We start from the raw sequence: 26,333 nt of genomic DNA on the forward strand, positions 1-26,333 counted from the left end.
GAGACAAAGAAGGACACTGTATATTATTAAAAGGGGCACTCCACCAAGAAAAAATGACAATCATAAATATTTATGAACCTAACAAGGGTGCCTTCAAAATACATGAGACTAAAACTGGGAAAACTGAAGGAAAAATAGACATCTCTGCAAAAATAGTTGGAGGTGTTAATAATAGGGTAGAAAATGGGGAAAAATACTCCTAATGCAAATCATGGACCATAGTTAATAGTACTATTATTTTTTTCCAACTTAAATAATGGGAAATTATTTGCTCACTGTGTGAGGCTGGGGAAAAGTCCAAATTAAGACCTCATCAAGGCAATGCTTTCTTCCCAAAGTTTGGTGTTCTGGGGCTGGCTGTCATAGCAATAATACTATTTTAATATCAATCCATCAGTTGTAATAAAGGTACCACACTAATGGAAAGTGTCAGCAATTGGGGAGTATATAGGAATGCTGTATTTTTTACATGGTTTTCTGTAAATCTATACCTCTAATTAAAAATAATTATTAAATGAAAAATTCTGCTAAGTGAAATAAGCCAGACATAAAAAACTACATATTTTAAGGCATTTATTTAAAATCTTTAGAGACAGAAATAGATTAATGGTTATGTAGGACAGGGGAAGGATAGAGGTATTGAGAGTTGACTGCTCAGGGGCATGGGTTTTTCCTTTTTGGAGTAATGAAAATGTTCAAAAATGATTGTGGTGATGAATGCACAACTCTGTGAATATATTAAAAGCCATTGATTGTACACTTTGGATGGATTGTATGATACGTGAATATATCTCAGTAAAAACTGCTTTTGAAAAAGAAGAGAAAGAAATCAGAACACTGGACAAAGAGATCAAGAAATGAAAATTTGAATGTACATTGATGTTAATGTATATGGACAATAGATTGAAAGGTTCAAACAAACATCCAGTGGAAATTACAGGAGAGAACAGATATGGTTAAGAACTCAAGACCTGAATTCAAGCTGCTTAGGAGAATCATAGAACAAATACTCAAAGAACAGATGATAAAAAAGGAATAGATAAAGGAAATTATTAAAACAGATTAAGAGCAATGACCAAGAAAGCCTGCTTCTTTGAGAAGATAAATTTTTAGCAAGACTGATTTTTTAAAAGGGCGCAAAAATAATGTTAGATAACACTGCTGATTGATAAATGTCATTGTGTGTGAAAGAGATAGTCTGTGGAAGTAAATGTCAGTTGAAAGAAAACTAGAGAATAATCGAGGGAATGTATAATAGTGATTTCAGTGGTGGATGAAGATTGTGGTTAGTATAAATACAATAATTTCTTCTATTACAAAGTGTTAAGAATATGGTGAAACACAGGAAAATTACAGGTAATGTAACTTATGGATGATAGTTAACAGTAATATTGTAATATTTTGCAGCAATGGCAAGAAGGTTTTTTTTCAATACTGAGGGACAACAATAGGGAGATATAAGGGAATACGGGATTTTTCCTTTTGAAGTAATGAAAATGTTCTAAAAGTGACAGATGATGACAGCACAAGTCTATGATGAAAATGGAAGTCACTGGGTGTATACTTTGAATGGACTGTTCTAAGCATGTTCTAAGACATGGAATCCAGTGGTAGATGATGGACTGTAGTTAACAGGAAAAATACGAGAACATTTTCTCATGAATGATAACAAATAGATAATGCTAATACAGGGTGTTAATAATTGGATAGGTTGGGGGAAAATACACCAAATGTAAGATACGGGCTATAGTTATAGTAGTTATACTAGTAATGTTTTAACGATGCTCTTTCATAGCTTGTAGCAAATGTTTCACAACAATGCAAAGTATTGATGGTGGGGAGATGTATGGGAACCTTGTATGATGATAAGCATGTTTGTTTTGTAGATGCACAAATTTCACTGTACATTTATTATTTATGCTTGTTCATGTATGAATTAATACTTCAATGAAATTTTATTAAAAAAGAAACAATGTTAGAAACAAAAGCGGTGATTTAATTACAAATATTGTAAAGAATACTAGAGCAGTATTTATGTTGATAAATCTGAAAGTGTAAATGAAAAAGGACAGAACAGTTTTTCATTTTGGCCCTTTTTCTCCCTTGTCATTTACCTACATAGTTAAAAAATATATACTTATGATGTTATTTCTTGAATTGCCAATTTAAAATATTTTCTCTTTAATTGTTATGGTTGTTGAAGATTTGGTTCTGTTTCTCTCCCTGATGTCTTTTCTTCTGCCTCTGCCCTCCATTCTCTCTATATATTTCCTCCCTGGGGTCTATTTCAAATACTTAATCAATGTTTTCCCTTCTAGGTCCTTCCATCTTCTTACCCAAATTGTGCTGGTTGCTCTCTGACCTGCTGTGTAACTGTCATTCAGAGATTTCCCTTTGTTGCTTCCTGCATGGGGACCCTGGTTTCCTGAATCCTTTGTTTTCCTTTTTCATAGTTTAATCCTTAATTTTCAAAAGCAACGGAAGTTTTAAATTGTTATGTAATCAAATTTATCAATCTTGTAATGACTCTGAATTTTGAATGACAAGACAGTTTTGCCCACTCAGAGGGATGGTGGTATTCATTCATATTTTTAAAACATTTGTATGGCTTTATTTTTAATTTTTTGCACTAAAACCTCTGATCCATATGGAAATTATCCTTATGTATTGCATGAGGCATGATGTTACGGTAAGAACAACTATTTCCAATAAATAGGCCCGCCCCATTCCACGCTACAAAAGACAAACATGTCTTTTAGTGAGAGGGTGATTTATTGTGAATGCACAAGCAAGCGACTGGGGGAATCTTCCCCAAACCAGTTCAAAGTAAGAATGGACACTAGGGTTTTTAAACGCAAAGAAGAGGATAGGGGAAGAAGAAAAATGAGTAAAAACAACAAGCAATGCCAGGAATCTTGTGAGGAGGGTATGTGCCATTTCTTAGTCCTGTGTTATCTCAAGCATACCCAACTTGTCCTTGATTTCAGCACCTAGTAAACCAGTTTAGATATAGCTGTGCAGGTGCAAAGCCTTCATGGCTCCTTTCTCAAGACAACCACTCAAGGGTATCAAGCTTTCTGTCTCTGAAAGAAGTTACAGATGTATATACCATTCTGTCTGGTTTTGCTTTGAGATGTTATCTTATTCCTGAAAGCAAAACTGAATGGTCTGGTTAATATCCTTCAGGGAACTAAGTGCAAACAGTAAACTCCTAAAATTAGATTAATAGAAAACCAGTTCAATTAGTTTTAGAAATATTAAAGCTGCTTACGTGAAGAAATTTCAGTAAACACATTTTTCAGCTGTCAGTGGGACCAATTTTATCTTTGTCTATATTTATTGCACCACTTATTAAAAAGTCCACTTTCCTTCCTGGTTTGATATACAGACTTTATAATAAATTTCCATATGTAGTTGGATCTATTTTTGCCTTTTCTATTCTGTTTTGTTGGTCTGTCTATTCATACACAAATATCATTCATTAGAGAGGCTTTCTAATGTTTTGATATCTCGTAGACCTAGCTCCTCCTCTTTTTTTTTTAAACTTTCAAATGAATTTATAATCAACCTATTCAGCTCCAGAGGAAGCTTGGTTTTTTGGTGGATATAGAGTTAAATTTATAAATTTATGTTATAATGCTCTATTTTCCTATGTAAGAGCATAATATGCCACCCCATTTGTTTGGGTCCACTTTTGTGTCTTTCAGAAGTATTTTTTAGTTTTCCTCATATAGGTTTCTGGACATATCTTGCTGAGTTTATAAAGCCTAGGTATTTAATTTTGTTTTGCTGTGATGAATGGAATCTTCTTTTCCGTTATATATTCTAAATGATTTTTATTGCATTTATGTATCACTTTTTGCATGTTGATTTTATGACTAGTAACTTTACTAAAATTTCTTATTGCTTGAGTTTGTTTTTGCCTTCATTCTTGTGGGGTATTTTCGCTTAATATTTTGAGAACATTGTGCCAGTGGTCCTGGCCTTTGTTATCATAGACAGAATGTTTAATGTCAGGCTAACTGTTGTTCTCTCACTTAATGTGTCCTTCTCTCATGTTGTATTTAAGATATTCTTTTTGTCTTTAGTATTCTCTAATTTTTCTGAGGTGTGTCTAGGTTTAGGTTTAATTTATTAAGTGTGGTATTCAGTGTTTTTACTCTAATGGTTATGATTTTTTAAAAATTCTGAATCATTTTCGGCTGTTATCCTTTTTCTTCTTTATCTGTCTCCTATAATATCTCTTATTTTCCCTCATTGCTTTATTTTTCTGTACAACTTTCTGTGTTATTAATTAAATCTATTTTCTAGTTTGTAAATTCTTTTTCCAACTGTATCTCATATATTACTACATCTATCCAGAATTATAAATTTCAGGGCTCTTTCCTTCATTTCTAGAAATTTTATTTGGTTCTTATGAAATGATGGTTTGTTTGACTTTATAGGTTTTCTACTATGGATTTTATTTCTTCTACTAAGAATCTTTTTGATCCTCTTAAATACACTCACTTTATAGCGTTTGGCAGATTGTTTTACTACTGTAATTTCTGTGATGCTAATTTCTTAATCTGTTGTGTCTGTTGACTCTACTTTATGTGATTCATTTCCTCCTGTGAGGTTTGTTAACATTTTTAACATGAGTTTATGTCCAATAAGATTGTTTTTGACGTGTCCCCTGTGCACTTTTGATGGTGAAAGAGTCCCTACAGAGCAGTTTTGTGTTTTCTGCTCCCAGGATATTTGCCAGTTCCCAGTAATTTTTTAATGTTCATTTCTCACCCTTTGTAAACCATTCTCAATTCACCTGCTCAAATTCATATGAGATACGGGTTTGCAGTGTCAGTTTGTCATTGGAGACCTTGATTTGTTTGTTCATTTAGGCTCAGAGCCCAGGCAGATGACATGCTTCCTTTTATCTTCCCAGGATTTTAGGCAGAGTTTTTCTAGTTTCTATTACATAAAATTAATAGCTGTTCATTGGCCCCATAATGCATAGGTTTTGATTCATTTCAATGTCTTGCAGGGCCCAAGACCATGAATGTGTAGATCCCACTTGGATGTTAGAATTCTTATCTCTTAGCTGCTAGGGTCGTGGTATGTTAGCCCTGTTCCCATGCTTTCTGCTGTCAACCAAGAAATAACAACTAAGCTGCAAGGCAACAAAGACCTTTATGTGGATCTTAGAATTGCAATTCAGGGAGCACAGAATTAGGTAGCAACACAAATCGTGTCCTTTCTTTGCATTTCCAGGCAATGGTTTTTAACGGAAAAGAAGAAAATTACATAAGCTGTTTGTAGTTGGTGGATATTTGGGTACTCTAATTGTCCTTCAGGTTAGATGGTCAACTGAGTTCTTTATCTTGTGTGTGTGTGGTTTTTTTTTTTATGATCTGGATGTCCATGGGATTTTGAGGAGTATTGTTGCTTGAGGCTTTGCATACTTTGGTAGTTTGTGATATCTGGCTAAGGTGTGCCTAAGAGTAACCTCCAGAATGCCTCCTGACTCCATTTTAACCGTCTTAGCCCCTGGAATTCTATTTTGTTTTGTTTCTTTTAACACTGCTGTGCTTTTGCCTTTCCTTTTTGTTTGTTTCTATTGCCTAGGTGTTTCTTCTTTTTTTTTTAAAGATTTATTTTTTTATCTCCCCCCTTGTTGTTTTGTGCTCACTGTCTGTTCTCTGTGCTCAATCATTATGTGCCCTCTGTGTCTGCTCATCTTCTCTTTAGGAGACACCGGGAAATGAATCTGGGACCTCCCATGTGGGAAGGAGATGTTAAATTGCTTGAGCCACCTCTACTCCCTGTTTTGTTGTCCTCTCATTGTGTTTCCTGTTTGTGTCTCCTTGTTGCATCATCTTGTTGCATTAGCTCACCATGTCTGTCTGTCATGCCAGCTTGCTGTCTTGCTTGTCTTCTTCAGGAGGCATGGGGAACTGAACCCGGGACCTCCCGTGTGGTAGGTGGGAGCTCAATCACTTGAGCCACATCTGCTTCCCAGGAATTCCTTCTTTTCGTCTCTCTTTTTTACACCTGCCTTGGCCATGCATGCTTGGCCTAGTTTGAGGTTCCCCATCCACTCTGGACCACCACTTTGCCCTAGATAGGCTCAGAGTGGTCAGGAAATTGGAGAGTACTTATACCAAGGGACTGGGAAATTAAATGAGACAGAGAAGAATATTCTTCTCTGGAAATACTATTAGTTGTTCCAGATCTAACAACTTGTTCCAAGCAATTTAAAATCTTATAGGCTGGAGCAGATCCTCAAAATACCATCTGTTCACCTATAGCTTAAAAATTTTTGAGGTTATACTAAAGTGTGGTGATCTACTACGTTCGTTGTTATTTGTTAGTATTGTTGAAGAGTAACGCATCTTTTTTTTTTTAAAGATTTATTTTTTATTTATTTAATTCCCCTCCCCTCCCCCGGTTGTCTGTTTTTGTGTCTTTTTGCTGTGTCTTGTTTCTTTGTCCGCTTCTGTTGTCGTCAGCGGCACGGGAAGTGTGGGCGGCGCCATTCCTCGGCAGGCTGCTCCCTCCTTCGCGCTGGGCGGCTCTCCTTATGGGTGCACTCCTTGCGCGTGGGGCTCCCCTACGCGGGGGACACCCCTGTGTGGCAGGGCACTCCTTGCGCGCATCAGCACTGCGCATGGGCCAGCTCCACACGGGTCAAGGAGGCCCGGGGCTTGAACCACGGACCTCCCATGTGGTAGACGGACGCCCTAACCACTGGGCCAAAGTCCGTTTCCCGCATCTTTAGCTCAGACATTTGTAGCTTTGCCTAATTCAAAGTAGACCCTGAACAAAGTATACAAGTGTATTTCTGTGCATTATTACATGAGGATGCTCTTCATTTTAACAGAAATTATTTCAAGATGATTTTTTTTAAAGAATTCTGGTTTCCTTCTGTCTGAGGACTCAGATTATTGTTGTAAAGTACCTCCTTTCATGTCTTTCTTTTTTGAAACAGAGTCATTTGGTAGACCAGTGTGAGTCCGGGAGTCTGGAAATCTTGGTTATGTGACTATCTCTGTTCTAGAACCCTTATGAGAACCTAGGGAAACCACTTTTTAAAAATTTTTACCTTTTAGATTAACATAGCATAAAAGTTGGCCCTCTTTGCACACAGTTCTATGGATTTATTGCATGTATGAATTTGTGTAACCACACTCAGAATGCAAACAGTCCCATCACTCCAAACCTCCCTCCTGCCATTCTGTGTAGTCACACACCCTCAGCCCTGATCCCTGGCAATCTCTGATCTGTTTTTCATCGTTATGGAAAAGAGTGACCTAATCAATTGGTGATGTCTGCTAAGGTTGCAGGATAGGCAAATGGCAGCACTTGGGTTCTGTAATTATGGGCTTATTGCTTCCCAGAATGGAGAGCAGAGTATTAGCCAGTGCAGTAGCATAGACTTGTAGGTACCAGTAGATTTATCATTTATTTCAAAAGGAAAGCTTTTGAAAAGTATCATGCCAATTTCAACTTATCTTTATAGCCAGAGTCCTGCAATGTTCTTTTTGGTACTTGTGTAAAAAAACATATTACAGAGGGGTTGTAGGTTGACTCTTACTGAGGGAGTGTTAGGATGCAGCCTATTACATCTTCTAGATGTAAAGTCATTGCCAAGTGGACTGGGAGTGATACGACATTTTGAAATATACTTTACGTAATGCTGGTGCATTTTGTAAACATGTACCCCTTGTAGGTAAAGACTGTTGTTAATCCGGTACACTTGAGAAATAAAACTAAACTTTTCTGTCTGTTTTTCTTTCCAGTATTACTTTACTGTTCTTTTTGGCCATGAAGGTCAAAAACCCCTGGAGCTGCGCTGTGAGGAAGAGCAGGATGGGAAAGAGTGGATGGAGGCCATTCACCAAGCCAGGTACCGGCTTTGTCCTGTGTGTGGTGCTGGGTTGTCCGACTCTTGCCTTGGGATTGTTGCTGTTGTAGTAGTTTGGAAGAACTTGAAATTCTAAGGTGGTTCCCCCTTGATACCTCTCCTTAGTCATAGAGGAGATGACTCTTTGAGCTTCCTGTGGCTATAGTCCAGCTAAAAGTTAAAGGTAATAGGAGGAGGAGGAGGAGTAATAGTAGTAGTAGTAGTAATAATAATAATAATAATGTCACTTTCATGGATTTTTTCCAATATGCCAGACACTGTTTTAAGTGCTTCTCAATTAAGGGTTTATTAAAAGTATTAACTCATCCTCTCAACAATCTGTTAAAGGGGTGTTAAAATTAACCCCTTTATAGTAAGGACACTGAGCCCCAGAGAGGTTAGTTTGCTTGCCTGAAGTCACACAGCTAGTAAGCAGCAGAGCTGATATTTGGACTCAGCCGGGTCCACATTCACAAACCTGCATTGTGAATCAAGAGTCAAACCCTGCACGATCTAGTTCTCAAGAAAGGTAACAGCGAAAACTCCACATGAGGGAGATGTAAGAGGGTGATTTCACGTTTTTCTAATTAATACCAGGAAGGTGGAGAGCCATGCACATGGCCTAAAAGGGAACGAGAAATCTAAAGGGTTGCTGGCAGACCCTCTCTTTCATTTCCCATATTCGGGTCGTCTGTTCAGCCAATTTTGGCTTCAGATGGCTGCCATGCTCACTGCTTTGTGCCTGTCCCCTCCCTAATCCAGGCTTTCATCACTTCACAACTCCTTGCTCTCTCGTCTTGGTGATAGCTCAGTGCTCAAGGGTGGCACGCTTATTTTCTTTACCTGACATGCCCTTCCTCCCCCCACGTGCCCATTTGCCTCTCCACCACCTGGTCTCTGAAACTTTCCCCTGCCAGTCAGCCCTCACTAGCTCCCTCTCAAAATTACCACAGGGCATGCATGCTGTACTGCCTGAGGAATACTTAACACGTTAGCACAATTTAGACTTTTATAAACATGTTTCATGTGTGTTACTTCTCTTTCCTAAGCTAGATTGCATGAGCCATGAGAATAAGGAGGAGGATAAGGGCATGTTCGTTTCCTGATTATGTAGTAGATGATCAGGAAATATTTTCAGATTGCTTACAAAACCAATGAGGCTTTTGTTCTGAGAGAGTTCTGGCTGCCCTTTGAACTTTTGGGATTTTTGTCTGAATGCCTCTCCTCCTCTCTACCTACTTTTTTTGTGTTGGTGGCCTCTGTGGTAGGCAGCATGCTAATTGCTTTACGTACTTATCTTGTTTGGTTACACAACCCACTTTTTAGGTGAGAACACCAAGGCTCACGATGATTCTACAGGTTGACCAAGATCCAGCTTGGTTGTTAGCCTCAGATCTGCACTTCAAACTCAAGCCCTCCTGACTTTTACACGGTGTTCTATATTGTACTTCTTCGTGTTCTCTTCTCTTTTAATCTGTTCTGTCTCTCTCTTCTGCTGCTTTTTTTCTCTTCCTCAATTCAAAGATAAAAATGAACTGATGTGAGATCAGGGTGGAGAACGGATACTCTTTGTGAATTATTTCTGTTCCTTTTCTTTTCTCCCCTCCTAAATATTTCTCTGACACAGATGGGCTACAGGGGCAGCATGCTGATAGTGATCCAGGCACGCTGCTCTGTCATCTCGGCTCCCAGTGCTCTCTGTCTGGAGGCTTTAGTCCAGTCCTAGGACTAATGCAGAACGACTTTCTGTAGAAGGAAGGTAAAAGAAGGATCAAGTTGGCAAAGTAGGACCCTTGGATCCTTTCCAGACACAATCTTTGTGGCCATTTCTGTTCCTTTCTATATGAGAATTAAAATGAAGTCAGTAATTTAAAACCTGTGTATTTGCCCATCTTTGTGGGTGTGTATGTGAAAAACCAAACCTCAAAAAAACCACTTTGATTTTGGCTGAACACCGCCAGGTGTGCTATATGGGGGCAGACTCTGGGTGCAGTGCTGTGTAGAGACCACTCAATCACTCATGGCTTGGGGAAGATCCCCACCAAGGGTCTTATTTTTAGAGGGCTGAGCCAAGGGGGAGGGGTGGCCCCAGAATGGGGGCAGGGGCAGGCACGGGGGAAAGGTGCTACTTCTCGGCAAAGGAGAGCTTCGCGGCATTATTCTGGGTTACCTTGAAGTCCTGCAGGGTGTTGCAGCTGCCCCTGCCTGTACCTCAGGGCAAAACCCACCAAGGCAGTATCCTGGCCATGTCTTTGTAGTGGATCATGTGAGGGGCAGGCATGTGGGGGGGCTGGCCTGGCACTTGGCGCATGATGGGGTGCCCGAATCTTCGGCGCCATGCCCTGGACAGACCTCTGGATGGCTCCCACCATGGGGCAGCTGCCTCTCTCTGCTCTGCCTTCTTGCAGCTGGGGTCTCCTTGCTCTTGGGCCCCCACTTCTCCCAACTGTGGTCTCACTCCATGAAAGTGCCCTTCATCCTGGCAGTAATATCTGAGTCAGTCTTGGCACACTGGAATCATGTGGGCCTATTGTAGAAGGGGAAAGGAAACCCTACAAGTAGTTCCGGGTGTTGTTGGCACTGCTGACCTCCTTGAAGATGACAAAGGCCTGGCCCCTTATCTTCAGGCTCCAGGATACCAGGATATCCAGCAACCTGCCAAATTGGGAGAAGATGGCATGTGGGGACTTCTGCAGCTCATCTTTTCTGATCTTGTGGAGGTTGTTGGTATAAATAACAGCGTGGTTGGGGCCAGGGTCGGGAACTGCCAGGGAGTGAGGTGTCAAGGTAGGGCAACAGGGCTGCGCACCCTCACGTGGCACCTACTGAGCTCTTGAGACCTGGCCACCTGTTTGCCCATCTTTTTGATTCCAGAAGAGCAAGTAACATCAATAGTCTAAAAGGCCTTTGTAGTTGCCAAGCAAGTGTCTTGGTGAACTCAACAAAACTGAATTGCTTCAAAGATGGTTACATTTCATGTAAGAGATCTTCTTTCCATACTATGACAACACTTTGTTATATATGTGGAAGTGGTTTGGCAACTGTTTGGTGTTGACTGAGATCTGATCAAGACCAGGGCACTGGTGATCTTGTCAGGAAAGGCAGACTTTAGAAACAACTAGTTTAGATGATCAAATGATAAGGCCTCTTCTCTTTTGGATTTGAAATCTTGGTTAATAAGAGGTGTTTTTTTCCTTGATCTTAGTCCGTTAGATTTGTTTTTCCTTTGACTTGAGGCCTAGGACCGGGTTCTTTTTTCATGACCTCTTTTTGATCTTACTACGATATGCCTGACGTCTTAGTTTCCTTGGGGCACTATAACAAAGTATCACAAACTAGGTGGCTTAAGTCAGCAAAAGTTTATCATTTCATGTTTTAGTTTGCTAAAGCTGCTGAAAGCAATAGAGCAGAAATGAGTTGGCTTTTACAATGAGGGTTTATTGGCTTTTAAGCTTGCAGTTCGGAGTCAGACAAAAGTGAACAAATCAAGGCACCGCAGCTATGCTCTGCTCCCTGAAGGCTGGCTGCTGGCAATCCTGGACTCCTCTGTCACGTGACAAAGTACATGGTGGCATCTGCGGTGTCTGCCTTCTCCTCTGGGCTCTATTGCCCACAGCTTCTGGCTTCTTAGTTTTCTTTTGCTTCTGTGGGTTTCTCTCTGTGTCCTCCTCTGTATTCATCCCATTTACAAAGGAATCCATAAGAGGATTAGGACCCACCCTGGGTCCTGCCCTACTGAATGAAGTAACCTAATCAAAAGGTACGACCTGTATTAGGTTCATCTAGGTTCACACCCACAGGAATGGATTAGCTCTAAGGACATGATTTTCCTGGGATCCATCAAAGCCTTAAACTACCACATCTCAGTTCTGAAGACTAGAAGTCTAAAGTCACGGTGTCAGCAGGGCCACGCTCCCTCTGAACCTGTTGGGGAGCATCCTCCCTGGCCTCTTCCTGGCTTCTGGTAGTGGCTGCAGCTCTTCCGTCTCTGCCTCTGTCATCATGTGGCCTTCTCCCCTGGGGCTGTCTCTGTGCCCAAATTTCCCTCTCCTTGTGAGGACGACAGTCATGCTGGGTCAGGGCTCACCCTAATCCAGCTTGACCCATCTTAACTAATCACGTCTTCAAAGACCCTGTTTTCAATAAGGGTCACATTCATGGCACCGGGGGTCAGGGCTTGAGCATATCTTTTGGGGGACACCATTTTCAACCCATAAAACCTGAGTTTGGTTTGCACTGGGAGGTTTCTTAATTTTTGGGTTTTAAATCACTTCGTTTCATTAAATAACTTTTTGTTATAACCTTGAAGCTGTGGGCAGCTTACCAGTAAAATTATTCACCCTGACTTTGTACATGCATGCACGAGCAAAGCCAGAAAGTTAATGAAACTTATTCAGAGGGAGGAATGTGTCAGGCATTTTTACTTGGCCCTGCGCTAATAGAACAATCAAATGGTTGACGAAATATTTCGCCCTTCGAGGACAGTCTGATAGTTTCATTTTGGCACTGCTGCCATTTTCATAGAAAAGTTTTAACTGCTCAATAAAGGTCATATTGATCCCTCTTTACTTTAGAGGTTTGAGCTTTAGTTAGCAGGTGACTATTTTAGCATGAGACTAGGTCTTTCATGAGCTGCAGATCCTCCCAGAGGTACTACCCGGGACTGCTCAGAACCACAGTCCCTTGGTCACGGGTTTCGGGGCCCCCTGGCTGCACTGTCCTCGTGTGTCATGACAGTCCTGTTCCTGTTGCTGGCGTCTCTACCTCAGGGCCCCCAATTGCCTTCAGAGGCTCTCTGGGTCGTGTTCTAGGCTGTCCGGGTACATGTTTTTCCTTCAGATATTGCCCAGAAAAAAAACTTTTTCTGGAATTTCTTCAAATTCATTTGAAGCTTTAACCTGGTCTAGAAGTTCATTTTATGTTTTTGCCTGTTGGGGCTAATATTACATTTCTGAAACACTGGCACATTTAAGATAGCATGCCATCATGTGTGATTGGCATGAGTTTATGGGAAGCCAAACACATTTTCTGATATGATAGACTCGGTCTCGCTTTTGTGAGCAGTTACCTCTATGCTTATTCTAAAAATGATTGGAACTTTGCCAATAGCCAGAATTTCGTCTCTGTTCTCTAGGTCGTGTCTGTCTGCCGTGGGTGCTTTAGTTGTAGACGTTAGACAGTCAGAATCACTGACCAGGTTAATGGTGTATCCTTGGGGCTCCTTGGCTGGAATGCTTAGGCAAAGACAATGGCCACAGCAATTTCTCTCCACTTATCACCTGCTGGAACTCTGGTCAAGTGAAGCCCTGACCGTTAGAAGACAGGAATGGCTTAGCAGAAGAGCCGTGGTAGATGCTTTCTAAGGCTCTTCCCACCCTGGCCTCATTGCAAGACCCACGGGACCCCGACTACGACAGCTGGAAAGGGAGTAGGAGGTAGACTTCAGGGACTTTGTGATCACCTGGATGTGGGTATTAGAACAGGGGGCATCGAACGTGCCCCTCAGGTCCCAGGTTTGAATGGCGTCATTCCCCGGGAGAGAAGATGATGCCTGAGAGCAGGTTTGTGGGAGCCAACGGTGATGAGCGCTGGAGAGGAAGAGCTTCTGCAGGGAGCTGGGAGAGTCGGATTGACAGAAAGGGGCAGCAAGGAGCTGGGAGAGGCGGTGGTGCTCTGGGCCCTTTGCAGGTGAGGTGTGGGAGAATGAGTATCCTGGGGCTACCAGCAAAGTCACGTGTGCCCTGACGGGAGAGCTGGGCTTCTTCCGAACTTTGGGTGAGAGAGGGTGGTGTTTTTTGAAGCTGGAGAGGTTGAGACAATCGTGCCTAATGGTGCACCATCATACGTGCACTGCTTTGTTCTCTTTCTAAATATCTGGCACTCTTTCTGTGCTTGAGGCTGTCCCGCTATTTTTTTTTTCTTTCTGCTTTCCAACTTTCTCAGCTGCAGTGCTGTACATAACCCCGTACCGATTCTCTTTCCTCTCTCCAGTGTATGCCTTACTGCTGGTGAATCTTAGGCTTTCCTCTAAGCTAAATTAATTGGACATGTGTTTCCATTCCATGTGTTTGCATTCCATGAAGCACACTTGTCATTTCGTGTGGCAAGGGCTTGACCTTTACCCTGTCAGTCCCTAAACTTGATGAGCAGAGGCCGAATCTTCCAGTTAAGTCTTTCAATTAAGCCTTGTTCTCTTTTCCATTAAAGAAAACTCTAATCCAGCCTCTTGGGTTTCTTTTTTTAATCTATAATCCTTTTGATTACATGTGTCTGAGGCACCCAGTTCCTTCTTTCTCTCTCTCATACGCATGTTTGGTAACTGTACAAACATGTAATGCTTATCACCTCATTCTTTTTCCTTAGATAGAGGTTAATTTAGAGCAAGGTACATAGTATAAAATCTTTGCAGCCCTAAAGGTTGCTGTGTATATCATATCATCTCCATATAAGCAGCCCTTTATAGAATGTGCATGGAGAAATCATTCAGGAACCAGAAAATAGTGATTACAAAGAAAAACGAAGATGCCTCGTGTTACAGGGTTACAGCAGAACCACAGGACTAGAAAATCAGAAATGGACAGTCATGTTATAGCCTAAAGCAACCCCCAAGCCATATTTTGTATTCTTCTTGTAACAGTAAGACTACCACTAATTTAAAGCTGGACACATGGATTTTGTTCATTGGAGATATTGCTTTCTTCATAAGAATCTCTGGCAGGGCTTTGCCCCCAGATTCACCATGATGAAAGAGAATTCAAAATTTTCTTTCCTTAGATGGCAGAATGCACTGTGAGAGAAAAGTAGATGTTTGCGAAACGATGAAAGAGTGCACTTGATTTGATGGTTAGAACTTGCTTTCTATGGGGAAAAGATATGCTGGAATTGTCTTATAGCCAGCCCTTATTTATTACGTCTACCTGCCAGCTGTCTTTCCTCTTCCTCGCAGTGCTTTTAATTCAATGGCTTATTTCCCTCCTGAAGCACCCTGCTTACTCTGTGGTACCACCTCCCCTCTTCATTCACCGAGGAGGCTACCTGCCTTCAGGCCTGCAGGAGAGCACACTGACCTCTCCCCTCCAGGAGCAGGATCACTTCTAGTTCAAGGTAAATCCCTGCCTTGAGCCTCTTCCTCTGCTTTTCTTACTCTATTAGTTATTCCATTTGTCTCCTATATTTCCAATCTGTTATTTATTACCCTCTTCCCCCCTTGAATTTTTTCCCCCTATTTTCTTTGAATCTCCTTAATCTTTCCTGCCCTCGGACAAACAAACAAACATAAAACAAACAAAAAAACCTACAAAAACTCTCCCTTGAACCTAGATCCTTTTCCGTTACCATCCTCTCTCCTGCATGCACAGCCAGGCTTCTGGAAGAAGTGGCTGGGCTCCTCCCAGTGCCGAGCTCCTGCTGCTCTCTCTGCAGCCCTCCTCGGGGCCTCTGACCTAACTCCACTGCAGCTGTTGTCTCCTGGGTCAACGACTGTCCAAGGCCGGTGGAAGCTTTTCTTTCCTTATGGAACTTGAGGTGTTAGTTTATATTTAATACTTACTTTTGAATGTTACAGGGAATAAATAAATGGGAATAAATAAATGCAAGGTTCCTTCGAAAAGTAAAAATTGAATATTTGCAAAAGTATGTAGAGTAAAAAGTTGTTACAGTTCTCACTCCCATCTCCTCCTCCCTGCCTTTCCCCAAGCCCACTTACTTCCGGGGAGGTATTTACTGGTAATAGCTTGGTGTGACTCCTTTCAGATTTCCTTTATATTTGCATATGTGGGGAAAGAGAGAAAGAGAGAAATAAAAGAAGGAAAAGAGGAGGAGGAGGAGAAGGGAGGGGGGAGGGAGGGGGAGGATGGTTTTATATGCTCATTTTTAATTGCTATTCATATTATTCTGGTCCTTCCGTTTTCACTGATTTTGAGCTTGCTTTTTTTTTATTTAGCATCAGCATATATAGATCAAAGCCCTCTCCTGAAATTCTCTGTACTGTTCCTTTCACAACCCCACTCATTCCTGATTCTCCAACTACTCCTTTGAAACTTTTCCTCATCCTCTCTCACTGCTCCTCTGCCCTTCCTTCAGTGCCAATTTTCTTTTCATTATAGAAAATTTTAAACATAGGCAAGGGTAAAAAGAGTAGGATAATGGTCTTCCATGTTGCTTTTAAGGGAAAAAAACCATTCATTGAACTGGTATTTATTACTTCCCTACCAAGCCTCCGGCTCTGTCCTGAGTCCTAGGAGGCGGCCCAAGGCCCCTCCTGCCTGACCCTTTGAACGCCTTGGGCCAGCCCCTCTCGTGGTTGCTGGGCTCCAGCAGCCGCACGCGGGAATTCTCCTGTGCTGGGACGCCGCTTCCGGGCAGAACTGCCGCCCACCCAGCTTTTAGGTCTCAGCTTTCTGTCTCCTGCACCAGCGTCCCTGATCCTCTTCCTCCCCCTTCAGGAAGGACTGACCTTTCCTTTCTTTGAGCCCCTACTGTGTCCACGTAGTTCTCTGAAAGCTCCCGAGAGCATTGCATTGATTTGTTTCAATCTCTGTCTCTCTCGGTCAGCCTGAATTGAAAGCAAATTGTATACTCCCCTGGCTTGTCCCTTGCCCCTGGCACAGTTCCATATTGTTTTTCAGAAATGTGTGTTCCAATTTGTACTCCCTCCCCTGGGACATGAAAAGTGGGGGGCGTTTTTTAAAAAATCTTTATTATATTGATGGATGAAAAATGGTAGTTCGGTGTACTGAGCATTCCCTTGGTGATTGGTGAGACTGACCATTTCTTTGATATCGTTAATATTTGTCTAGATTTCTTTTATGAATTCTCATCTCATGTCCTTTGCCCATTCTTTCTATTAGTATTTTTCCTATCCGTTTGTTTATGATCTCTTTGCATGACAAAGGTACTCTCTATTTATCTCTAATTCTTATTGTGAAATTGCCCTGCCTTTACCACTTCCATTTTTTTCATGTGTCTTGTGATTATACCTATGGAATTTTTTTTTACATAAAGAGCTTTTTAATTATAATGCTGCCAAAATACATTACTTTGTGATAAAGGTTGTTTCATTACTTTAAAAAACTTTATTTTAAAAATTGAGATATAATTTACATACCATAAAATTCATCCTTTTAAAGTGTACAATATACTGGTGTTTAGTATATTCACAGGTTGTACAACCACCGTCACTATCTAATTCCAGAATTTTTCATCACCCTATAAAGAAATCTCCTACCCGTTAGCAGTCACTTCCAATTTCCCCATCTCCCCAGCCTTGGGAACCACCAGTCTACGTTCTGTGTCTGGATTTGCCCACTCTGGACAATTCATATCAGTGGAATCATACCAGCCTTTTGTCTTTTGCTTAGCATAATGTTTTTGAGGCTCATCCATATTGTAGCATGTATTAGAACTTCATTCCTTTTTATGGCTGAATAATATTCTGTTGTATGGATATTCTCCATTTTGTTTAAGCATTCATAAGTTGGTGGACATTTGGGTTGTTTCCACACTGTGACTATTATGAATAGTGCTTCTGTGAACATTTGTGCACAAGTTTTTGTTTGAACAAATGTTTTCAGTTCTCTTGGGCATATATATACCTGGGAGTGAAATTGCAGGGTCATATGGTCATTCTATATATAACTTTTTGAGGAACTGTCAAAATGTTTTCCACAGTAGCTGTACCATTTTACCTTCCCACTAGCAGTCTAAGAGGGTTCCAAATTTTTCCACATCCTCACCAATACTTCTCTTCATGCCTTTTTGTTTAGACTGTCCACTTCCTCAGATTAGATGCATAATTACCTGTACATTTTCTAGATATCCAGAGATTTTTATTTTATTTTTTTACATTTGCCTCATTTCTTTGTTAGCAGCTCTAAAGGGTACCAGAAAACCTTTATGCAACTGCAAAGACTGCCAAGTAGCTCAAGCCAAATCAATTCTGACTTTACCCAGAGTTAGGCCAGAAACCTAGGAAAGGGGCAGCCTTCTACAAGATTGCCCTTCAGGCATCAGTCACATATTTGGGGGCCCAGGCTGCCTGTCCTTCTGACCAACTGGCTTCATAGTCACAGGTTCCCATGACTCCCTCCTGTTTGATAATTTGTAAGAACGACTCACAGAACTCCCTGGAAGTGCAATACTTCCAGTTATACTTTTATTATAGTAAAAGGATACAACTAAGAAGAAGCCAAGAGACTGTAAGGTGAGTTCTGGGAAGGTCTCAAACACAAGCTTTCCAGCGATCTCCTTGTGGCATCAGAACATGTCACCCTCCCCACAGAGCAGCAGTGCATTTTCTCAATCATGGAAGCTCACAGGATATTTAAGTGTCCCGAGTTTGTATTGGGTCTCATTACGTCGGCCTGGTTGATGGAATCAGTGTCCAAGTGGTTGAACTCAATCGGCAGCCTCCCTCCCCTACCTGAGGTCCGGGAGGTGGCCTATAGTGAGGAGGCTCAGCCCCACCCTGAATCACGTGGCTGGTCTGTGGGCCACCCTCTTCCTTCCCTAGGACTCCAGGTGTGGTTGGCCACGCCCTGTCATTCCATTTGCATATGAACTTTTAGTTATGGTCCTGCACCCTGCCCTGAAGCACAAAAGGCACTGGTATCACAGGAAATTCAGAGGCTGCTTCCCCAGGAACTGAGGACAAAGACCAGCCACGTTTTTCCATTTATACTGCAACAGCATACATGTGTTGTTCTGATTGTCCCACGTTATTTTTTGGCTAATTCTTTTTGCTTCTCATTTGTAGTGCTACAATTATTGTACATGGATATGCACACACATGCACGCACACTAATTTTTATTTCTGGGCTATCTAGTCTTTCTTTCCGAACACCCTTAATTGTTTTTTGCTGAACTGAATTAAGCATCTACATTGACTTGGGAAGAATTCTTCAAGCATTAACAATAATAACTAGCATTTTAAGAGGAGAAGGATAATCAGTGCCCCCACAGAGGAACACTGTCTTGTTATGACCCTACATGCCTCTTGCTAATTCATTTCTCAGGCTTTGATCATGTGTTTCACGCGTCCTGTGGGAAGTGCTCTGTCTTAGTATTGCTGCTACTCCAGGTTGTTTACTTTCTTTAAGACCAGGCTGCATGGGGAGCAGATGTGGCTGAAGTGGGAGGTTCTGGGTTCGGTTCCTGGTGCCTCCTAAAAGAAAAAAAAACAACAACAGCAACAAAGAAACAAATGAAAAAGCCAACTCTAGGGAGCTGATGTGGCTCAGTGGTTGAGCGCCAGCTTCTCACAGCCGAGGTAAAAACCGGACTAAAGACAAATCATCCAAGAAGTCTGCTGTTTTTGCTGTCTCTGTCCATTTGCTGTGTGATCTTCTCTATTTCTCTTTTTGTCTTCTCTTCTTGTCTTTCTCCTCTAGGATTCACTGGGATTCAATCCTGGGGACCTCTGATGTGGAGAGAGATTTCTTGTCAATTGCACCACCCCAGTTCCTGGTCTCTGCTGAGCTTCACCTTGACTATCCCCTTCATCTCTCTTTTTGTTGTGCCATCATCTTGCCATGTGACTCACTTGTGCAGGCACTTGGCTTGCTGCGTGGGCACTTGGCTCGCCACACAGGCAATGGCTCGCTGTGTGGGCACTGGCTCACCCTACGGGCATTCACGTGAACACTTGGATCACCATGCAGGCACTTGTGCAGGCACCCAGCTCACTGCCTGGGCACTGGCTTGCTGCATGGGCACTGGCTCACCATGCGGGCATTCACATGGCATTTGGCTCATCACATAGGCATTTGCGTGGGCACACCACCCGGGCACTTGGCTCACCATGGGGCACTTTCTCACTGCGTGGGCACTCGGCTCACCACGTAGGCTCTGGCATGCTGCGCAGGCACGCTTTCTCTTCTTTTTCACCAGGAGTCCCCAGGGATCAAACCTGGATCTTCCCATATGGTAGGCAGAGGCCCTATCACCTGAGCCACATTCCCTTCCCCATCTTGTTGCTTTGAATATCTTTGTGCAAGCCTCTGATTATTTTCCCCTTGGGTTAAATTTATGGAAGTGAAATTACTAAGACAAAGGATGCCAGCCTTTAGCCTGTCTTGATCTGTGTTGTAATATTACATTTAGAATGCCTCTTTCCAGTAGCACTACACCACATGAGTACCCATTTCACCATACCTTTGCCAGTGCTGAGTATTGTTTTCTAGAAATCTTGACCAGTATTGATATATAATTTGTAGTTTGATTAAGTAGGAGCCTTTTCACTCATTTATTCGTCATCATATGTTATCTTCCACAAAGCTCTTTTCTCTATTTCTTGACTTGTTATATTTTAGTCAGTATTATTGACTCCCTGCTATAAAGATAAAGAATTCAGCACCCTTGTGATACCTCTTACCTTCTCTCTCCTCTGCTCCCTCTGCTTTTGTTACTTACATATTGTTGGCTTTTCAATTGGTTGAGTTTATGTCTTATAAGAACATAATCTTCTTTTGATTTATCTACTTTAAACAGTATGTATTAACTTTCTGCTGTGAAAGATAAGGACATTGAGGCATTTAATGTGTTTTCATTGTTCTTTTCTCTCCTCTAAATGTAAGGTTTTATTACTTCTTTTGTTATTTATTCTCTCTGTATAAACTTGAAAACATTTACATTCTGTTGCATAAACTTAATTAGGGAAGCGGACTTGGCCCAATGGATAGGGCATCCGTCTACCACATGGGAGGTCCGCGGTTCAAACCCCGGGCCTCCTTGACCCGTGTGGAGCTGGCCCATGCACAGTGCTGATGCGCGCAAGGAGTGCCTTGCCACACAGGGGTGTCCCCCGTGTAGGGGAGCCCCACGCGCATGGAGTGCGCCCGTAAGGAGAGCCGCCCAGCACAAAAGAAAGTGCAGCCTGCCCAGGAATGGCGCTGCCCACACACGGAGAGCTGACAAAATAAGATGACGCAACAAAAAGAAACACAGATTCCCGGTGCCGCTGAGAAGGGTAGAAGCAGTCACAGAAGAACACGCAGCAAATGGACACAGAGTAGACAACGGGGGGAGGGGGGGGAAAGGAGAGAGAAATAAATAAAAAATAAATTAAAAAAAAAATTAATTAGATTTCTGTGCTTGCCATAGGTTGATTCTGAAAGTTAAAAATAATAAGGGAGTAGAGTCGATGTAGCTCAAGTGGTTGAGCACCTGCTCCCATGGACTGGGTCCCGTGTTTGATCCTTGCTCCCTTCCTAAAACAACAAACAAATGAAAAAACCAAACTTGGGGGAGCCAGTTTAGCTCAGTGGTTGAGCTCTGGCTTCCCACATATGAGATCCTGGGTTCAATCCCTGGCCCGGGTACCTGAAAAAAAAAATAGTAATAACAAGGGGCATTTATATCATGGATATATAGATATTACATACCATAGCCTCAAGGCTGGTGTTTGGTCCCATAGAGAATGAAATGCAATCATTTGCAATTGAATATTTGTTCCTTGAAGGAGAATCTCACATGTGTCAACTTTTAGTTTCTTTCTAGCTTCTTTTATTTTACCTGGCTTGTATTCCTACATTCCATGTCATCTTATGTCATTGTTTTGTTTTGTTTCATTGGAAAACATCCTCATAATGTTCCCCTATGGTAAATATGGGTGGGGGTAAACTTGTCATCATATTTGGCTGGTATGGTTGCCTGGGTATAGGAATTTTGTTCATAATATTTTCCCTTCAGTTCTCTATTATGATGGGTTATGATAAGAAGTATGATAAAAGCTTGATTCTCATTTCCTTTAGATAACCAGTTGTTTCTCTGTAGAAGCTTTTATAGTTTTTCTCTATCTCTAGAATTCTGATATTTCTATAGGGTGTGTCAGGACATGGATGGAGTTTTTTTTTTCATTTATCCTGCCCAGCATTTGGATTATCCATTCTCTTTGAACTGTGCGGGCAAGGTTTCTTGTGTTTTTTATTTTTTCCTCCCCAGCACAGCCTCTATTTTTTTACTTTTGGAATTCGCAAAAGGCAGATCTCATATATGACAGATGTTAGACTTCTTGGATCTATGTTCTATATCACACAATTTTTCTCTCACATTTCCAATTTCTTTGTATTTTGTTCAGTGTTCTTTATTTTTTCCCTCAGATTACCTAGTCTGGTTTTCAGCCATGTCCGGTTTACTGGTTATCAAATCCACTGACATGTATAATTTTGGTAATTATTTTTTATTTCCAAGAACTCTTCTTGTTATTTGATTGCTTCTTTTCCATAGCAGCCTCTTTTTGCTTTACGGCTGTAATATCCTCCCATGTCTCTCTGAAGATAATAAATTTGGATTGCCTGAAATTTCTTATTTTCTCTACTGTCAGTCGGAGCTGCTTGTTCATTTGGGACTGTCGATTGCTGCACTACACTTTCCTGGCTTAAGAGATAAGCACTTACTATCCCACAGATTCTGAGGGTCAGGACTCCAGGCACACCGGAGCCAGGTGCCTCTGCGCCACAGTCTCATCAGCAGGCAAGCTGTCAGCTGGGTCTGCAGACTCATCTGAGGTCTCAACTGGAGGAGCATCTGCTGCCAAGCTTACTAGTGAGGTTGTTAGCCAGATTTACTTCCTCACTAGTTGTTGGGCGAGAGCCTTAGTTCCTCGGTGGCTCTCAGCCAGGGGCTTCTCTCAGGTCTTTGCCACATGGACCTCTCCATAGGGCAGCTCACAGCAATAGCAACCGGCTTCCCTCAGAGCAGACAACAGGACAGCAAGGGAAGTCAAACAGGATGGAGGCCAGTCACTTTGTAAACTAGTGTTGGAAGTGACAGCCAGCATTTTGGCCATATCCTATTCATTAGAGGTCCACCAACTAGGTCCAGAGCTCATCCCTGGAGAAGGAATCACATAGGGCACAAATGCCAAAAGGCAATGATTGTGGGGGCCACTTTAGATGGGGTGTACCTCAGGGGCCTTTCTTTTTTAAGAGGTTGGTTTTTCTCAAGTATCTGGTGATCCTTATTTCTAAATGAAGGACCCTGTGGGTTATTATAGGTAGCTGGCATGGGATTGCTTTGGGACTGGATCTGGGTCTGTGTGACATGCGCAAGCTTCTCTTTCAGTTGTGTGGGCACACATTAGGCAGGCAGGTAGCAGGGAAGACCTTGTTCTGAGGTGGTGTGATTTAGTGTGTGTTGTGGATGTACACTATGGTGAGCTCCACTGTGCCATGCCCTTGTATAATTCCCTGTGCTTTAGGGAAGTGGAACCTGTGACTTGCTGGTAGCCACTAGAATAAGACAAAGGTGGTAGGATAGTCACACTCTTGATTAGGTTATGCTATAAGCAAAGGAAAAGAGATATTACAGATGTAATTATAATCCCAAATCAGTTGATTTTTTCTTTTCTTTTTTTAGGAGGTACTTGGGATTGAATGCGGGTCTTTGTCCATACAAGGAGCTCAGTCACTGAGCTATTCCTGCTCTACCCAAATCAGTTTTTTTTTTACAATAAATTTTTTTGTCTTTTTTTTTTTAAAGATACATAGATCACAGAAAATGTTACATTAAAAAATATAAGAGGGAAGTGGATTTGGCTCAATGGATAGAGTGTCCGCCTACCACATGGGAGGTCCAGGGTTCAAACCCAGGGCCTCGTGGCCCATGTGATGAGCTGGCCCACATGCAGTGCTCATGCATGCAAGGAGTGCTGTGCCACCCAGGGGTGCCCTCTGCATAGGGGAGCCCAGTGCGCAAGGAGTGTGCCCCATAAGGAGAGCTGCCCCATGCAAAAAAAAGTGCAGCCTGCGCAGGAGTGGTGCCACATACTCAGAGAGTTGACGCAGCAAGATGATGCAACAAAGAGACACAATTTCCCTGTGCTGTTTACAAGAATACAGGCAGACACAGATTAACGCACAGCAAATGGACACAGAGAGCACACAACTAGAGGGATGGGGAAGGGGAGAGAAAAAAATAAAAAATAAATATAAAAAAAAAATATATATATATATATAAGAGGTTCCCATATACCCCACTCCCTTCCCCCCACCCCCACTCCTCCCACAAATGCACATTCATTGCATTTGGTGAATACATTTTGGAGCACTGCTGCACTGCATGGATTATAGTTTACATTGCAGTTTACACTCTCCCCCAGTCCATTCAGTGGGTTATCGCAGGATATATAATGTCCTGCATCTGTCCCTGCAATATCGTTCAGGACAACTCCAAAAATGGCCCTGTATCACACCTCTTCTTCCCTCTCCCTGCCCTCAGCAACTCCTGTGGCCACTGTCTCCACATCAATGTTACAATTTCTTTCGTTGCTAGAGTCACAATAATTCTATAGTAGAATACCAGTAAGTCCATTCTAATCCATATTTTATTTCTCCATCCTGAGGAACCTGAGTTGGCGATGTCCACTTCTCCTCTAAATCGAGAGGGGTCTTAGATTCCACGTAACTGATGGATGGTATTCTCCTGCTTGCAGTTGTAGACTCCCTCAGTTCCCTGGTGTGGTGGTTGACCATCCTCACCTCCCTATTAGCTGATCTGGGTAAGTCCAATGAACTGGAGGGTAGGTATTGCAACTCTGCTGAGGCTCAGGGCCCAGCTGGCACATGGACAGTCCAGCGATTCAAGTTTCTTGAGCATACACCAACCCCAGTGCCAACCACAGGTTCAGTAAAAGTGACAGAAGAGGCATGCATAGAAAGGTCACATCTGAGTCCAACTCTATTACACTCAGGAGCACAAATTCCAAAGTAGGGCCCACTGACAAGGCAGTGAACTCCAGAGCCATCTGCCATGACCATAGGACTTGGGTATCTCCATAGCCCTCAGAAGCATCACTACCTGGGGTTATATCTTCTTTGGCTATCTCCAAATCAGTTGATTTTGAATTCATCTAAAGGGTTGTTTTCCTGGGTAGGCTTGACTTCAGGTAAAAGCCCTGAAAGAGGGCCTGGGGCCTCCCTGAGGTCAGAGACACAAGCCACTGTGACTTCTATAGCCACAAGAAAATTAAAATTTCCCAACAATCTGAATGAGTTTGGTAGAGAACTCTCCCTCATTCAGGCCTCTAGCTGAGAATGCGTCTTGATTACAGCCTTGTAAGACCCTGAGCTCCTGACCCATAGAAGCTGTGGGATAATCTAGATGTGTTGTTTTAATCCAGTAAATTACACAGCAATAAAAAATAGTAGTGTCTTGTTCTCCCTTGTGTCTGCTGTGGATGTCTGCAGTAAACCTAAGCTCTGGTCCTCTCTCTCAGGGTCCAAGTCCCTGGTTAGAACCTTCTTTAGCAACATGGGCCCCCTGACCACAGCGAGCAGGTCTTGGGCTGTGGCCTGAGGAACGGCGCGGTTGCCAGCTGTGTCTTTATTTATTTTGGAGGGATAGGAAAGGTCGGACCTACGTTCCAGCTGATCTGAAGGCACACGTTCAGTGAAATAGCTGATAATCACCCCCTTGCCTGCTCTTGTTCTTTGTAGTAGTTGATTCTGAGCCTGAGCTTCTTGGGACCACCCTTGGTGAGAACCATGCTTATGCAAGGCATCTCTGCCTGTGGTTGCCTCCTCTCCAATTTTCCCACCAATCTGATTCTATTTGGTTTTTCTCTTTGTGGAATTTCTCAAAAGCCTCATCCGTTGGTGGCATGTTTTCCTGCTTTATAATGCTATTATGGTTTCAGTGGGACCTCAGAAGCAAAGGTAGGCAGATATCATGATGACTCTACATGAACTCAGCCTGACCCCTGGATGGGACTTGCCTTTTCTTTTTTTAAAGGAAAAATAAAACACCTTTTTGTTATATAACTCTAATCGCACGTATTTCTAATGTGTGGCATATTTTTTAACAAAAGTGATGTGGAAAGGTAGGATTTTTATAATATTTCCTTTTCTCATGTTCTATGATATTTTCCTCCGTTTAAGCTTCCCAGTAGCATATTTCTGTTAATTGCTCTTTTTCCCCTTCTCCTTCCTCTCCTCCTACTTGCACTGCCTTTCTTCTCTTAGGGAAGTTTCTTAGAACAAGTGACTTAAAATATCGCCGACAGTATGTGTTTTCTGCTAACACTAATAGCCCGCATGATGTAAGTGCTGAGGATGTTGAGATAACTGAACTAAAACTGTGATTTTTAGTATGGTCTTAAGACTCTTCTGATTCCAAGTACCACAAGCCTACTTCAAACTAGTTTTGGTCAAAAGGGGAAGTTTTGAAGAAAGAAATAGCAATATCTCATTAAACCCAAGGGTAAAAATTGTATTCAGGCCTCACAAGGGTTTGGAAACAGAAACTGGAAAGCTGACAGAGCCCAGGTAGTTATTGCCTTTCTCACTCAGCCTCTCTGTCTCTGTTGCCTCTGCTTTCACAAAAACCTTCTAATTCTTCTTATTCTCTCTGCAGACTGGCTTTGATGACTTTGGCAAAGGGTGGCCAAGTGTGGCTGTGCCACAGTGGCAACCTGAGTTCCCAGACCATATCATCTTATTTGGAGCAAATAGGTCAG

The 26,333-nt window shown here is 42.1% G+C and overlaps 1 protein-coding gene and 1 pseudogene across 3 annotated transcripts in view; one reads left to right on the forward strand and one right to left on the reverse strand.

Moving 5' to 3' along the window:
- Positions 1-26,333, forward strand: part of RASGRF2 (Ras protein specific guanine nucleotide releasing factor 2) — a 287,125-nt gene that overhangs the window by 69,906 nt on the left and 190,886 nt on the right. For all 3 annotated transcript variants that reach the window (XM_004455898.5, XM_004455899.4, XM_004455900.5), the window contains exon 2: positions 7,779-7,885. In XM_004455898.5, the coding sequence (XP_004455955.2) occupies positions 7,779-7,885 (107 nt within the window). The remainder of the gene's footprint in view (positions 1-7,778; positions 7,886-26,333) is intronic.
- LOC139439824 (U1 small nuclear ribonucleoprotein A pseudogene) lies at positions 9,901-12,435 on the reverse strand (annotated as a pseudogene).

The sequence above is a fragment of the Dasypus novemcinctus genome, chromosome 2 (genome assembly GCF_030445035.2).
Source record: "Dasypus novemcinctus isolate mDasNov1 chromosome 2, mDasNov1.1.hap2, whole genome shotgun sequence".
Classification (NCBI taxonomy): Eukaryota; Metazoa; Chordata; class Mammalia; order Cingulata; family Dasypodidae; genus Dasypus; species Dasypus novemcinctus.